This window comes from Eumetopias jubatus, unplaced genomic scaffold (genome assembly GCF_037043125.1).
Source record: "Eumetopias jubatus isolate StellerSeaLion01/CBP00866 unplaced genomic scaffold, mEumJub1_p1.0 scaffold_10, whole genome shotgun sequence".
Taxonomy (NCBI): Eukaryota; Metazoa; Chordata; class Mammalia; order Carnivora; family Otariidae; genus Eumetopias; species Eumetopias jubatus.
Genome location: NW_028274816.1, coordinates 83,102,102 through 83,119,084, shown reverse-complemented (window position 1 = coordinate 83,119,084; position 16,983 = coordinate 83,102,102). Strand labels below are relative to the sequence as shown.

General features: G+C 53.2%; 1 protein-coding gene and 1 long non-coding RNA gene across 2 annotated transcripts; one reads left to right on the top strand and one right to left on the bottom strand.

The window, feature by feature from the left end:
• Nucleotides 1–91: 91 nt before the first annotated feature.
• LOC148163352 (uncharacterized) lies at nucleotides 92–3,627 on the top strand. Its single transcript, XR_015769285.1, has 3 exons — nucleotides 92–1,779; nucleotides 2,643–3,021; nucleotides 3,150–3,627. It is a non-coding gene; the product is annotated as an uncharacterized LOC148163352 (long non-coding RNA).
• Nucleotides 3,628–5,833: 2,206 nt separating this feature from the next.
• EIF4A3 (eukaryotic translation initiation factor 4A3) lies at nucleotides 5,834–16,743 on the bottom strand. The gene is made up of 12 exons (XM_028112686.2): nucleotides 16,518–16,743; nucleotides 14,347–14,419; nucleotides 13,638–13,704; nucleotides 13,148–13,210; nucleotides 12,228–12,360; nucleotides 11,924–12,004; nucleotides 10,213–10,354; nucleotides 9,673–9,811; nucleotides 8,988–9,103; nucleotides 6,435–6,542; nucleotides 6,214–6,341; nucleotides 5,834–6,060 (listed from the first exon to the last, which is right to left on the bottom strand). Exons 1-12 carry the CDS (start codon nucleotides 16,684–16,686, stop codon nucleotides 6,044–6,046), a joined length of 1,236 nt encoding a protein of 411 aa, XP_027968487.1. The 5' UTR covers nucleotides 16,687–16,743; the 3' UTR covers nucleotides 5,834–6,043.
• Between the last annotated feature and the right edge of the window lie 240 nt (nucleotides 16,744–16,983).

Sequence of the window (16,983 nt, the reverse complement as noted above, 5' to 3'; positions counted from 1 at the left end):
CTCCTGGGACCCGGGGATCCCACGAGCTGTGGCCCCCAGGGTTGCCTTGCGTGTGCAAAAGGCTGTTCTGGAAGGTTTACCTCTCTGAAGCTTGTCACTGGAATGTGTGTGATGTCGTCCGCCACCAGCTGCCTGTCGGAGACGGCGGAGGTGTGCTCGGGATGAGGCTGCCGTGCCTGCACCCTGAGGTCACGTCACGGGCTGCCCTGCTGCTCTGGCCACCGCAAATTGCTTTCTGGGCATCGCCCCCCGGCAGCAGGTGGGGCTGCCCTCCCGTCCCATGAGAGCCGGCCTGGGGAACTCTGGAGGATTCACAGGACCCAGGGAAGCCCTTGATCTTAAGTGCAATTATTTTTAATAAAAGGGGCATTGCAATCAAGCTTCCGCTGGTCCTTCTGGGATTCGGGGCAGAAAGGATGTGTAAGGGCCATCACATGGAGGCAGCCCTCCATCCTCAATGGGCCCCTGGATGCTCGGGGGGGGGGGGCGGGGTGCGTGTCACTGTGCGCCCTGAAGGCGGCACAGCCCCGTGCCACCTTCAGGCACCTCTCAGGTGACCGGAGAACGTCCCACTGGGCCTGGAGTCCAGGCATAGGGTGGGTGGGAGATGGGCCCCTACGCCCCCATCCCAGGCAACCACCGGTCTGCAGTGTGTTTTCCAGAAGTTTATGGAAATGGAAGCATCCAGCATGTATCGGTTGTCACTCAGCCTGATTCCTCTGAGACTCGCCCACGCTGTACGTCCCTGCTTCGCTGCCAAATGCTTGCCTCCGTGTGGATATGCCACAGTTTGTTCAGTGGGCCTCGGGGCTGGTTTCGATTTCCGGCCAGTGTGGATAAAGCTGCGTTGAGCTGATGAAGACAAACAGGTCTTCATTTCTCTCGGGCACACGCCAGGGTGACCCGGTCAGGTCGTGTGGGGGTGGTGTGATTCCTGTTCTAGAAGCTGCCCGACTGCTCTCCGACGTGCTTGCACCGGTCTGCGTTCCCCGCAGCAGTGAGAGCGGCCGCTGCCCCAGGCACTCGCTGACCCCGGCCGGCTCACGCTCGGCCGTCCTGGCGAGAGCAGTGCTCCGGGTCCCCGCGCCTGTCCCTGCAGACGAACAACGCCCAGTATCTTTCCACGGACCTAGATCCGTCCGTCACCCGTAAATCTCTGGGGAAGTGTCCGTTCACATCTCCGGCCCTCTTCTAACGCGGACTACCGGCCTGTTACGGGTACCACGTCACACACAGATTATAGACACTGTAGTTTTTCCATCGCTACCCTAACAAATGGCCATACATTCAGTGGCTGAAAACAGCAGACGCACCTCGTCGCGGTGCTGGTGGCCGGGAGGGCGGCCCGGGCCTCGCAGGCTGGTCGAGGGGCAGCGCGGCTGCTTCCTGCCCGCAGGCTCTGGGGCAGAATCTGGTTCCGTGCACGGGTTTGCAGGTCTGGGGTCTGGCTCCTGCCCGCTGTGAGCCACGCGTCCTGCGCGGCGCCTAGAGGCTGCTCCTCATCTTGGCTCCGGCGCTGCCAGGTCCAGACCACTCTGCCCGACCAAAGCCGAGAAGATGATGGAGTTTCAAGAGCTCGTGTGATTAGTTTGGGTCCACCTGGATAATCCGGCACCATCTTGTCTCTAAGTCTTGATCACATCCGTCTGCGAAGTCCCTCTTGCCATCCAATGTGACACAGATCTAGGCTCCACGGAGCAGGACCTGGGCGTCTCCAGGGGACCACTCCCCCTACCCAGCAGCAGCCCCCACGTGCTCTGGCTGTACGTCCTCCGTCAGGTTTGTGCTTCGGAATTCTTTCTCCCAGGCCGTGGTTTGCCTTCTTACTTTCACAACGATGCCTGTTGAAGAGTAAAAGGTTTTAATTTTGAAGAGTCCGATTTACAACTACTTATGTCCTAGTAAAGAAATCTTTGCCACGTTCAAGGTCCCTCAGACTTTTCTCCTGCTCTCTTCCAGAAGTTTTGGAATTTTAGGCCTTATATCTCAAGTTACTTTTTGTACATGGTATAAAGTAACAAGGAATTTTTTTTCCTGCATACGGCTATCCGACTGTTCTGGCTCCTTCCATTAAAAGCATGATCCTTTCCCCACTGCACCGCCTCAGTACGTTTGTCAAAAACCCTCTCACCATAAATCTGTGGTCTCTTTCTAGACTTTGTACTGTGTTCGAGGGCTCCGTGGCATCCACCTTGGTGCCGATGCTGGATGGTCCTGCCGTAACTCTGTCATATTCTTTGCTATCAGGTAGTAGAAGTCCTCCAGCTCTGTCCGCTTTCGCAAAGTTGTTTTGCCTACGCTAGGTCCTCTGTATTTCCATATATATTTTAGAATCAGCTTGTCAATTTTGGCCCCAGTCTCGGTATTTTGATGGGGGCTGACTGCAGAACAACATGGGGAGGGCCGGTAACTGAACGACGCCGGCTCCTCTATAGGACGGCACCTCTCTCGTTCATGGGCATTTCCAGTGACGTGTTGTGGTTTTCAGTGCACAGAGCTTACGTACCTCCTGTCTGGTGGATCCCCAGGATTTCATTCTCAAGTGTTCACTGCTGACATGCAGGAGTACAAGTGGGTTTTGAATATTGAACCTTATATACGGCTATGTTTCCTAAACTCAGTTAATTGGTTCTCTGTTGCAGGTTTTAGGATTTTCTACTTGAAGGATCCCGTCATCTGTGCATGAGGACTTTTTCCTTTCCAACCAGATGCCTTTTATCCCCTTTTGTTGCCTTACTGACCAGCCAGAGCCACGGTCTGATGCTGAACATGCCTGATGAGGACACTGTGTGTTCATCCTAGCACAGTTTACTGAAGGCAGCTATCGGCTGTGTGTTCATCCCGTTCTCCTTGCAGTTTTATCGGGTTTTGCCGTTGTTTGAAGCTCTGCTATGGGGTCCGTGGATACTGAGGACTGTCACATTGTTTCTGATGAGTTACCTTTCCACTTACACCCCTGGTAACATTCATGGCAGCAAAACCTTTGTCCGAAGCAGACACGCCGGCTCCAGGCTCCGTCTGGTTAGTGTGCTATGATGGCAGGTGTCCCCATTGCACGGCTCACTTATTTGCACCTTGATGATTTCTTGTAAGCCGTGTGTAGCTGTGTCTCATTTTACAACCCAATTAACAATCTTTTAACTTGGCAGGAAACGACAGATGTTGGCGGGGCTGCGGAGAAAGGGGAACCCTCCTACACTGTTGGTGGGAATGCAAGCTGGTGCAACCACTCTGGAAAACAGTATGGAGGTTCCTCAAACAGTTGAAATTAGAGCTACCCTACGATCCAGCAATTGCACTACTGGGTATTTACCCCAAAGATACAAATGTAGGGACCCGAAGGGGTACGTGCACCCCAATGTTTATAGCAGCAATGTCCACAATAGCCAAACTGTGGAAAGAGCCAAGATGCCCATCGACAGATGAATGGATAAAGAAGAGGTGGTGTATATACACAACGGAATATTATGCAGCCATCAAAAGGAATGAGATCTTGCCATTTGCAATGACGTGGATGGAACTGGAGGGTGTTATGCTGAGTGAAATAAGTCAATCAGAGAAAGACATGTATCATATGACCTCACTGATATGAGGAATTCTTAATCTCAGGAAACAAACTGAGGGTTGCTGGAGTGGTGGGGGGTTGGGAGGGATGGGGTGGCTGGGTGATCGACATTGGGGAGGGTATGTGCCGTGGTGAGCGCTGTGAATTGTGCAAGACTGTTGAATCACAGACCTGTACCTCTGAAACAAATAATGCAATATATGTTAAGAAAAAAGAAAAGAAGAAGATCGCAGGAGGGGAAGAATGAAGGGGGGGAAATCGGAGGGGGAGACGAACCATGAGAGACGATGGACTCTGAGAAACAAACTGAGGGTTCTAGAGGGGAGGGGGGTGGGGGGATGGGTTAGCCTGGTGATGGGTATTAAAGAGGGCACGTTCTGCGTGGAGCACGGGGTGTTATGCACAGACAATGAATCCTGGAACACGACATCAAGAACTAATGATGTAATGTACGGTGATTAACATAACAATAAAAACTTTAAAAAAAACAGTCTTTCAACTTGGGACTTGAGACAATGGACTTTCCCCTTGCGCACTGCCCTGTTTACGTGTAGTTTTAGAGGAGGATGGGGCAGACACACCCACTCACATGCAACTCACCAGCTTTCAAGCGCAGCTGCACAACCTTGACCACCGCCCCACTCCTGGACGTTTCCGACCTCCCCCACCTCCCGGGGCACGCACTCCCTGGTCGCCCCCCCAGCCTCTGGAAAACCACCGCCTGCTTGCTAGCTGTCTAAGTCACCAGTTCGGGACACTTCAGAGAAGCGGAATTCCGTGGCCTCCCGTGTCCAGCGGCCCTCCCCAGGCGGGCGTTCCAAGCTCCCCTGAGCTGTGGCAGGTGTCAGCACCACGACCCTCTGAGTCACCAGGTAATATCCATCGCGGGCACTTACACACTTCCCAGTGCATGGGTATTTGGGGTATTTCCACTGTCTGGCTATTAATCGCTAAAAATAGCTACTGAATATTTGAATATTCAACGCTGAATGCTGAATGGCTTTGAACATGTGTCGAGCAGGGCACAGCAGCCCCCGTGCTTCTCTCAATGCCCAGCTGCCAAGAGACTCGGCTAAACCTGCCTGGGCTGACTCCAGCTGCCTCCCAACGACCGCCGCCCACTTGCACCAATGCCAGGGTCCTCGCTCACCCACAACGCCCCCAGGGCCGAGCACGCACTTCCCTTCCCAGTGCCGTAGTACGCCGTGGGGAATGCACTTGTGCAGTCTACGCTCCAGACTACTGCCTGAGGCAAATTTACTCCAATTTTAATTGCTCCCACTGCTCAGACCCAGGCTGCTTTCCAGAAAGTCTGTACCCATCGACAGCACCAACATAAATATCCGCCACAGCCTTGCAACACTTCGGGCGGTTATTAAACCTCTGATAGCCACGGATCCCATCGGAGTCACCCGCGAGTTCGAACGGTTTTCGGGACTACCGGCATTTTTCTGATTGCTATTTTCCTAGACGGCACTTAAGTTCAGCTTCTCGAGAGTCTTACCTTCCGGCTGGTTTCCCGCCATCTCCTCCCCTTGCGTACCCCTTCCTCCTCCGTTAGTAGGCCGTGCTTATGAAGCCAGGACAACTACGGCTGCTGGCCAGTCACTCGCCCAGGACTCCTGATCATGCCCCTCGGCACCTGGTGCACAAACCCAAGGCCGAGCTGGGGACGTGTGTCCGTGGTCTCCCCCCTTCCACCTCTGAACTCCCTCCCTCCCGTCCATGAGAAACGGGGCTCGGCACCAGGGACGGCTCCCGCATCCTGGCTGGAGACAGTGTGGCTGCGTGTGGCCGGGGCTGTGGTGTCAGAGTCTCGGCTGCCGGCGTGGAGGCGACTGCACGCACTGCCTCTGGGCCCCGTGCGGTCTCCCTGGGACGGAGTTCATACCGGAAGTCCCCTTCATAAACCATGCGAACGCAAACACCTCCAATCAGAATCGTGGGATGACCTTGAACAGTGCGCAGTGCCATCATCCCGACCAACGCGGGCAGTCTGCAGAGGCGGGCAGTTCTACCACTTCCATTTACCATTCAAGAGACCAGAGAACGGGGCGAAGGGCCTGACCTGCTGCCCAGATCACACTGCACATTACCAGAAAAGCTGGGGACATCTTAAGAAACATAAATTACAGGGGCACCTGGCCGGCTCAGCCAGTGGAGCAGGCGACTCTTGCTCTCAGGGTCATGAGTTCGAGCCCCATGTTGGGGGGTAGAGATAACTTAAATAAATGTTAAAAAGAAAGAAAAAAAAGAAACAAATTAGGATTCATGGTAAAAGTTCTAAACATTTAATGAAAAACACTCAGAGCAGTGCATTATTTACATGTAGGTAAGAAAAAAACACAAGGGCTCGTCCTGGGGGCTGTCGGGGAGTTTACACAAACCCCGTCACCCAGAAGCCGCCCCTGAGCGCTTCCCAACCAGAGCACAGGGCGGGCAGACGGCCACCAGCTCCTCGTCAGCACGGCAGGCTCCTCAGATCAGGTCAGCCACTAAGAGAAAGAAAGGCACATATGAAGGAATAATACAAACGTGATGAAAACGCACGGCTCTAACCGGAGGCTCACAAGAGACGTCCCTAAAACACAAAGAGAACAGGAAAAAGGACCCCAGGGCCCCCACAGCCAGGACGGGCGGCCACTCACCATTCATGGGCATCTCGTCGATCTGGGTGGAGTAGTACTGCTCGATGTCCCTCAGGATGCGGATGTCATCATTCTTCACAAAGTTGATGGCCACCCCCTTGCGGCCGTAGCGGCCCGACCGCCCAATTCTTCAAGAGCAGAACAAACCATTTCAGTAAATGCAGCAGGAAAGGTGTCGGCGAACCCACCACCAAGGAGACCCACGAGAAGCCCGCCCGTACCTGTGTATGTACAACTCTCTGTTGTTGGGCAGGTCGTAGTTGATGATGAGGGACACCTGCGGGACGTCCAGCCCCCTGGCCCACACGTCTGTGGAGATGAGCACCCGGCTGCAAAAGGAGAAGGAATTTGAGGCAATCACCTCAGTCATAAAAGTTTTGGACTGGCAGAGCACCTGGGTGGCTCTGTCAGTTAATCATACGACTCTTGATTTCGGCTCAGGTTCATGATCTCAGGGTCATGAGACAGAGCGCCGCATCGGGCTCCACGCTCAGCACAGAGCCAGCCTGCCCTTCTCCCTCTGTTCTTCCCCCCCATCCCCATAAACAAAATCTTAAAAAAAAAAAAAAAAGGTTCTAGACTGACTAGGAGTCGAAAACACACTGGGTCATCCCCACACAGGACCCTCCCCACCCCGCAGGTGTGAGGGGTCGCGGACTGCACCAGACCCGTGCAGAAGGTCACTTCACGTACTCAGCTGTACTGAGTTCCCGCGTGCTACCAACGATAAAGACAATTCAAGTACCTCTCATTGTACTGCATTCAATTTGTTGAAAGCCAGTCCCCTGTCAATCACTGGGAAACACACTTTACTTCTGCCTAGCAAGGACTCAGGAAAGGCAGCGTCACTGACTTAGGTGCGGGGTTCACTGTGTGTTCAAATTTGAACTGCAACTCACAACACCGTGCCCTTCAGCAGGACAGGGTCTGGCGGACCGCCGGCCAAGCACCCGCAATGTGCTGGAGTGGGGTGTCTGGCCATATAAAATACGCACGGGATTTTGAATACTTAGAACAAAAAGAAAGCAGAAAAACCTTAATTTGTATTTTTAATGCAAATGAAATGTTGAAAATGTTGAAATGATACGCCGCATCGGGTTGAATAAAATACATTAAAAATCAACTTCACTTGCTTCTTTTTATCTGTTTTACTGTGGCCACCAGAAAACCCCAGATTACACACGTGGCTTGAATTGTAGGTTATCAGCCGCGACTGGTCTGGAAGCACTCAGAATACGAAGGGACAACAACGTGGGAGAACAGGAAGGTGCCACAGCCACACCACCACCTGCACGCGCAGCCCCAGCGGGGAGAGGACAGGACCCCCGCCGCGGGGAGGGGAGGCCGGGCTCGGAGGTCAGATGCCTGTCACACAGGGGCCACAAGAGAGCCACACCGAGACACATCAGGGTGGGACCGGGAGAGACAGCAACCACGGCAGCGGGGGCAGCAGGGACTTCACGACGGAACAACCGTTAACCCAGAATCCTCTCAGCAGATCCCTCTCTCGAGACAACGGAAGGAGGCATTTCACAGTGAAGCAAACACTTCCAGACAAACTAAAACCCACATCTGGTCACTGGTAGCCCCAAATTAAATACATAAAAACGTTTTTCAGGGAGAAGAAAACCCATCCCAAACAGAAGGTCAGAGATAAAGGAAAAGAGAAACAAATGCTGAATACGTGTCTGAACGTAGATACACTTTGCCAACAGAGCAAAGATGTCGTGTGGAGTTTCCACGGAAGAGCAGGGTCGCTGACGGCACCGCTTCCGGCCTCTGTGGGCAGGGACGAGGGCCCCGGTGCCCGCCACGACAGGTGCTGAGGACGGCACGCGCTGTGCTAAGGAGGCTACTCAGCTCGTGAAGGTAGAAATGTTTTCCAAAATCAGAACAGGGGAGAAGGAATAAGAGTAAGAACGAATCCAAAATAAAGAAATAAACGAATTAGGGAAGAAACATGAGAACTAAAATGCACTTACGACACAGTCGGTTTAAACCACACGTACCAGTGTCGGCATTAATAAAACCAGACCAGTGGCTCCAATTAAAAGACCGCGATCACCATTAGACTACAGGGAAACCCAAACCAAAACACGGCGTGCCGCGTGCACCAAGGACACGGCAGCTTCCGGCCACAAACGGGAGGCGGAGGGTGTGAGGATGCCCGAAGAGGACAGCCTCTGGCCGCGGCCGCCATGGCTGCATCACAGCAGGATGGGAGACACAGACGCTTCTGTGACCAAAACTGCGCCTCCGCAAACAGAGTGATTCCGCATTGCAGGCCCGGCCTTAGGCCACATCTGGCAGGAGCCCACCGAGCCTCCAAGAACTGCATCCACGGCACTCTCGATGCCGACGGGACGGTTAAGAGAAACCGAGCCAAGGATGCCGAGCATCTGCCCCTCCAGGGCACCCCACGGCGCTCAGCCTGCACACACACGCATGCATCTGAAAGGTAAGCGTGTGCTGGGCCACCGAGCACATCTGAATACAAGTCAACAAAGCACATTCCCTGACCACAGTGGGATTAAGCTAAAGACTAATCATGGAAAGATGAACAGAAAATCTCCTTATCCGGCAATGAAGAAACATGCTTCAAATAAGGCAACCGACCTATCCAGTGAAGGCTGCCACCACTCAACCTAGCCCAGGGCACCCACGGCAGCTCCCTCCACAGCCGGGAGCATGAGGGGAATCCAGCACAGCCCACAGACAGAGCGCCCAGGGAACACCACCGGTGGGACCGGGTGCAGAGAGAGGAGCCGGCCCACCTGGCACCGGACCGGAACTCCTTCATGATGGACTCGCGCTCCTTCTGCGGCATGTCCCCGTGCATGGACGAGACCGTGAAGTTGGCTTCTCTCATCTTCTCTGTCAGCCAGTCGACCTGCAGGTCAAACCAGCAGACACCACTGTAAGCTCAGAAACCAAACCAGATGGTGTGTTCTGGATTTTACTGCGATCGCCTACAGCAGAACCAATGTGAACGTGCACAGCGCAAGTGCTCTTAAAACTTAGACCAATCTTCACTGGACGTGCAGAAAACTGCACTTTCCCTAGCACATTTAGGGCAAAACTCCTATTTGTTCCATATAAATTTCTCAAGGGAAAAAAAAGGACTATCTCTCACTGTTCTCATTTGAAATTTAAATTCCCATCTTTTTTGGAACGTGGCCCAACTCCTTTCCCTGTTTCAAGGAAGCCGCCGGGGCTCTCCGCTGCATCTGCACATGAGCATCGCCTGGGAGCCTACAAAACCGAGGCCCGGGTCCCACCTAAAACCAGTTGACTCCCGAGCCTTCGCTCATGGGACCAGCATCAACACTTCTGCACAGTCCACTGGACATGCCCGATTGTTCGCTCCTGAGCCTTTAAGGAGAAGGGCTGACGGGCGTTCCTATGAGAACCTTCCATTTGGGCCAGAAAGACACCGAACAGCTCAAGGTGGCCACGTACCTTCCTTTTGGTGTTACAGAAGATGACCGCCTGAGTGATGGTCAGCGTGTCGTAGAGGTCACACAGAGTGTCAAATTTCCACTCTTCCCTCTCCACCGCCACAAAAAACTGCTTGATGCCTTCTAGAGTCAATTCATCACTGGAAGACAAAGACAAGTCCGGTGAACACATTCTTCCACCAAGGTCTGCGGGCGCACACAAGCCAAGCACTGTTCCCGGCGCCTGCCTGCCCCACGGCGGCCCCCGCCCCTCCCGGCCACAGCCCTCCCAGCAGTCAACACTTCCGCCGCACGGGCCACACGCCGACCAGCCTCAGCCTTCAATGGCCGCTATCTCTCGGATTATGTATTTTACTCCCACGACACTGATGGACAAACACCATCAGCTAATTGATAAATTTGGAATTACTGGGCCAAAGGGGAATGCACATCTAAGAGCTGGCTTTTCAAAACAGAAAATAAAAAAGAATTTTCACGTTTTAAGGCCCAAATACAAGCTATGTGGCCGTTTTCGCACCACCCAGAAGCAGCGCATTCCTACCGCTTCACCAGGATGCGGATGGGGTCCGTCATGAACTTGTTGGTCATTTCCAGGATTTCATGAGGCAGCGTGGCACTGATGAGCACCACCTGCGTGGCTGGGGGCAAGTACCTGTACACGTCGTAGATCTGCTCTTTGAAACCTGGGACAAAGGATGAGGCACGGTGAATTTTGAAGGCTGCACACTTTGACACAGAAGTGGCGACTGTGAGGTGTAAGGTTGTACAAGGAATCTCTTCCACAGAACCGGGAAATCCATGCTCCCTGCCCCTCTGCCGCTCCCTGCCCCTCCCTGGTAGGCTCTGGGGATCATGGCTCCACCCCAAAAGGCTGGGGTGCCGACAGTTAAGAGCAACAGAAACCCAGCCCTGGGTCGCCCACAAGCTCAGACGCTTGCTGGCAGTCAAGGCTGTCCTAGCTGCTGCTGCCCTGGGAGGACCTGCGTCCATTGTGGCCACATCTGCCATATTTAAAAGAATCCAGAGATCTGGATTTTTACAAAACAATCTTCCAGTTATAAAACAACTCCCACACACGGAATCATTATAGTTGTGTACTGGAAACTAGGACATCATGCATCAACTACACTCAATCTGTGGCACCCGGCCCACAGGTCACCACACCACGACTCTGCCCGGCCTGGGCAGGATGGGGTCAGCAGGTGAGCCTGTGACAATGCCCAGCCTCCCAGGGCCCCCTAACAGACCTCGAGGCTGTGATCACACAAACGACAGAGCCCAAGATCTGCCTTCCTAACAAATTCCCAGAGGATGTGGACGCTGCTGGTCTGGAGACCTCACCCCACGAAGTGCTGCCCACGGGGCCGGAGCACAAGGAACCACCGGCAGCCACAGCTTCCTCAGACACTCACGAAGACCCGCGTGCCCCGTAGTAGCTATGCCGTCTCACCCAGCTCAAGAGCAGCCCCTGGGGACCTGGACACCAAGAGAACCCCCGAGAACCCTGCCTGCACTGCTGGTTAGCGCCTCCTCCACCCGGGTGACCCCGATGTCTGGGAGGCACCCCACCAACCCCCTGGTATGATGCGGGAGACCGGGGCGGGAGGGGTGTGGGTGAGCAGGGAGGACAACGTAACAAGGCCCTGGCCCAAGGTGACATTTTCATGACGTGTTTCCCCGCCGTGGACTAACGCCACAGCTGTCATCACTGAGGGGCATCACATATCTGTCCTAAGACGTTTTGGTAGAAACACATGAAACACCTAGAAAATACACATAATAAGTCTAGAAATTTATCTTATCAACCGGTAAAAAAGTAAAATCAGCTTAGACAACCAATAAGACAACTAGTTAAATAAATGACAGTATCTAAACAGAATACCCCATTGCCACAAAACCAGCTTCCCTGACACACTCTTGTGCCCCCACAGTCCACAGCAGGCACCTCTACACGCCCCACCTCAAGCTCACGCCTCTCCGTCAGTGCCAACCGCCAGATGCACAAGAAGCAACACCGCACGAGTCCGGGCAGAGATGCCGGGGTTCTGGCTGCCACCGGCCTCACGCACCCCCTACCCCCTGACCCCGGTGAGAAAAGCAAGGTGCACATCTCACGTCCCCAGCCGCCCCCAGGGCACGAGGCTTTCTGCTGACACCTGCAACACTTGCATTCGCTCCACGTTTCAACTCTATGTCGTGAACACGTTAACAGTTCAAGGTCAGGAGAACATCTAGGCTTTTGTGACTCGTACCTTTATTCAACATCTCATCGGCCTCGTCCAACACCAACATCTTGATGGCACGTGTCCTCAAACTCCTGCGCCGAATCATGTCTGTAGAATCAGTGTGAAATCATTACACCTCAGGCTACAAGGAAGCAGCCAGCCATTCCACCTGGTTTCAAAGCATTTCAGAAACTTCTGTCCACTTCTTACACGTCACCCCAACACAACACTCCAGCACGCAGCACAGCAAACGGAGAACAGTGCTGGGTCATTCGAGCATGTCTTAACAAACACTACCCACTGCACGACTGTTACAGACAGAAGTGCTTACCAAAGACACGCCCGGGTGTGCCAGCCACAACGTGCTGCCCGTAGTCCAGCTTCCTGATGTCCTCCCCCACGTTGGTGCCCCCAATGCAGGCGTGGCACTGCACGTTCATGTAGTCCCCCAGAGCGAGCAAGCCCTAAATTAAAACACACGTCACATCTGGGGCGTGCCCTCAGGACCACACTGAAGCCAGAGACCTGAGTTTCCCCAAAGTGAAGGTAATCTCTACTCCAATATAAGATGACCCTCCACGTATTATTTACACCATGAAACTACCTCCCTCTTCTAGGCTTTTCTGTGCCAAAATGAAGTTCATTTTACTGGTTTCCTTTTTCTTTTTTAAGATTTTTATTTATTTGACAGAGAGAGACAGAAAGAAGAGAGAACAGAAGCAGGGGGAGTGGGAAAGGGAGAAGAAGGCTCCCCGCCGAGCAGGGAGCCCGATGTGGGGCTCGATCCCAGGACCCTGGGATCATGACCTGAGCTAAAGGCAGTCGCTTAACCGACTGAGCCATCCAGGTGCCCCAATTTTACTGGTTTCTTATTACAGAAACAATACAATTACAAAAAAACCCAGAAATACATGGAATTCATAATCCTAGCCACCTAAAGACAATATTAACATCTTAATATATATCAAGTCTTTACTCTGTTCAAAGTACAAAAATTATAATTATTTTACTAAAATGGATTTTCCGTTGAAAAAAATTACAATTCTGAGACTACAAAAAGCTATTGGAATCACACCAGCTACGCTAAAAATAACTTAGTATAAACCAGCAACTCCTGTAATGATGATTTATGACAAAATGTTAGGAATCGGGAACCGAAAAATAGGATTAGATTAAATCAACCCGCCGGCCTTTTACACCTGAACAAGAAAGCAGCGCTTGCGAACATGGCACCACCTCACACCGGCTCACCTTCTGGATCTGTACAGCTAACTCTCTTGTTGGAGCCAAGATCAAAGCCTGGGTTTCGCGAACCTAGTAAAATAATGTCAGAAAACAGAGAATCCTCAGTATTCTCAAAGCAGACTGCACTAATTCAGATGCAGATCTATTTTGAACATTACCACGTGTTAGCCACACATCTCATTTCTAATGGAGATAAACAAACCCGAACATAAGTTCAAGTGTGAACCCAGCAATCGTGGGGTACACTGGGCAGGATTCTTGCTTGCAGACAAGAATGGCCCCTAAAATATCTCTCCATTTAAATGACAAGGAGTTTATGACAGAATATTAGTTAGCTCTCATATTAGTATGCAGTTCAGAGTCTCTTAAAAAATTTGAGTCCGTACAACTAAATAGACATTTTTAAAAACTGTCCTTTTTGAACACTGCAGTTACAGGAGAAAAGGAAGTATTTCCTAGGATTAAAGGAAGGTTCATTTGAAGAGCGGCAGATTACCTGGATATCTAAACACTGGAGGACAGAAATGCTGAAGGTGGCAGTTTTGCCTGTACCGGACTGCGATCTGAGAAAGAAAACACAGGTGCAGGGGTGAAGAAGGACGGGCTACCTAGTCCCACTCTCACCCCCCGACCCTCAGCAGCGCTCTGAGGGGCGGGCTGCAGAAGCACCTGGGCAGCTTCTTCCGACCAGACGCCCACCTCCCCAAGGGGACCAACACCTTCACCGCAAGGGGTGGGACTCCGCATGGTGTCACAGGCAGGAAGGCCAGCAGATGCAGCTCTTGCATCAGGAGCAGTCGGAGCTGCAGGGTCTATAACCCTGACAGGTGTTACAGGTGGCAAAAAAGAGAGATTCCCTTTTTTAAAAATGTAATGCTCTTCTGTAATTTGGGACCCAAACCGTCCTCCAAAAATAAATTTTCTTGTAAAGAAGTCTTTAAAATTAAGGCAAATCAGGAATAAAGCCATTAAGAGAGTATTATAAATCATTCCACACGCCAACAGAGAAGTAAAGCTGGCTAAAAATACAACAGCTTTCTAGAGTAAAGCGCACACACACACACACACACACACACACAAAACAAGACACCCTGCGGCTAAAGTCAAGGGAAGGGTTGGTGGCGAGTCTGTGGAAGAGGAGAAGAGCGGTCCTCCCAGCGCACTCAGCTAACTAGCGCCCAACCCCGATCGTGCCAGGGACGTACTGAGCAATGACGTCTCTGCCTTTAATTATCTGCTTGATGGCTCGCTGCTGGATGGCCGACGGTTTCTCAAAACCTGTAAAGAGAAACAGAGAAAGTTAGTTCTAACCACAAGGACACTGGAAGCTCCTTGGTGCACAGACGGGTATCTTTTTTTTTAAGGCCCCACCTCCACCCCTCTGAACCCAAAATCCAACACACCAGAGCTCTCAAGAAACAGCTGCTGAATGAACTGGGCTGAACTGTATTTTTAAACTAACGTGGATCTTATTTGTACAGACAAAATCTCTATAAAAGAAACACTGTTGCAGGGCGCCTGGGTGGCTCAGATGGTTAAGCGTCTGCCTTCGGCTCAGGTCATGATCCCAGGGTCCTGGGATCGAGTCCCGTGTCGGGCTCCCTGCTCCTTGGCAGCCCGCTTCTCCCTCCGCCTCTCTCTCTCTCTCTTTCATGAATAAATAAAATCTTTAAAAAAAAATAAATAAAATAAAGGAAACATCGTTGTAGAATCGAGAGACCCCAGTTAGATTACTAAAAAAAAAACCCCAACATATTAACGGTGGTCCTTCTGAGAATGGGTGGGAGAGGCTCGCCTTTTACCCCGACTCCTTCTGTGCTGATGTTACAGCAGCCTGCATCGCTTTTTACTGTTTCCACTACTTTTTAAACTACAAGAGTGGAAAATGAATCCAGCAGCACTGTAGCCACCCCTTTCCTCTCCGGATCAGTCTGCACGCTGTTCATGCCACTACATCGGCACTGACTCCATGGCTCGGGCGGTTCTGTGGGGGGGGGGGTCCACGCTGTGCTCCTTCCACGTGTGATGCGGCCTCATGAACTACAACACCACCCCCTCCAACACAGCCATTACCACATTACCAAAGAATGAGGCTACTCTGAAGGAATAAATGTTATCTTGCAGGTAAACAGAAGTTTAGGTACAAAAGATATTTTAGTTACTTCTGGGTAGTCTTTTAAAATGTAGTACGGATCTCCCATCTAACATTAAAACTGTAACAGATGATTTAAAACCCTCGTGATGACCAGGCACACGGATGGGAAACTAAAAACAGTGTTTGGGGCAGGGATGTCCTGGATGCCAAGAGGCAGGCAGGACTGTCAGCCTCACCGCCCGGCTCGGCAGCAATGGCACTTCTCACCTCCCATCCCCTTGCTCTCCCTAAACTGTGGTAATATCAAGGACTGTTGGGTAAAACGCGGCCTAGTCCCACGTGTCAGGCAAAGATGCTGATCACTCCCAACTGCCTCCGCAGCCCCACCTATTCCCAGGCTCCCGACATCTCCAACAGGTTGGCTCACAGGCCCCTCAAACTCACCTGCCTCCCTCAAGTGCTCCCCACCTCCGCAAATGGCAGCACCACCCACCAGGTGCTCACAACATCCGGGAATCCTCCCTCCCCTGCTACTCACATTCAACCCATCTCCACCTCAACACCATCAACTCTCTCCTGGACTCACGTCCCTCCTTCCTCCCCTGCCTCACCTCTCTTCAAATCCACACCCCCAGAATAACCTCCGAAAGTGCAAATCTGACCGTGTCATCCCCCTACCTCAAACCCTCCAATGGCTTCGCACTGCACTTAGAAATAAAATTCAGGCTCTTCGTCGCCTTAGAGGATGCCCTGCAAGATGTGGCCCTGCCTGCCGCTCCAAAGTCGCCCCTGGGCTCCCGCCACGGAGGGCTTCTTTCTGTTCCCGGAAGGCATCCGACTCAGTGCTGCAGGGTCCTGGCACCAGCTGCTCCCTCTGCCCGGTCCTCTCACAACGGGCTCCTTAATCCAGACCTCAGCTCAAATGTCAGCCTCTCCTGGGAGCCCCCTTACCGGTCAGCCCCACTACTCCCCTCACCCTGCCCCTTCGCAGCCATCACCACTGCCTGAAGCAAGCTCGGCTCCAGGCTGCGCTTCTCCCCGAAGTCACTGAAGCTCCCTTAGGGCACGAGCCTGCCGGGTTCAGGGCTAAACCCTCAGGGCCCAGACAGCGCGGGTCCCTAACAAGCCTGTTATCCGCTGCACGGGGGACTCCCCGGCGCCCGAAGACTTCACAGCCCTCGCCGGGCCCAGCGAGGTGCTGCGCACCCAGGACGACGCGCCGAACCCGTCCTTGGCCCCGGGACTCCCGCCCCGCCCCGCCCGCGCCCCGCGGTCCCCGACCGTAGGCGTAGATGCCGCGCAGGAGGTCCTCCCGCAGGCCCATGGTGTCGAACGTGGGCGTCACGTCCACCTCCTCGCTGGTCTCGAATTCCACTTTGGTCATGTCCTCCTCTTTGAGCAGCCGCTTCCGCGCCGAGCCCGAGGTCGCCATCGTGGCCGTGGCCGCCATGATCCCGAGTCCGCTGAGAGCGGAGCGCGCGCCGCAGCGGAAAGCGGAAGCAGGGCCCCGCGCCGCCGGCGCCAGGAACTGACGCCACCGCGCGCGTGCGTACGAGCGTGCGTCGGGGGCCGCGAGCTTCTCTCCACGCGAAAAGGGAAACGGGGCTGGGTTCAGGGAGAGGGGCGGTGCTGCTGCCGCTCTCGCGCGATTTAAGCTCCCGCAGGATCTCGCCGAGGGCGGGGCACCGCCCAGCCCCTATAAATAGGGCGGAGGCGCCGCGGAACGGGGTTTGAGTGGGTTGGTCGG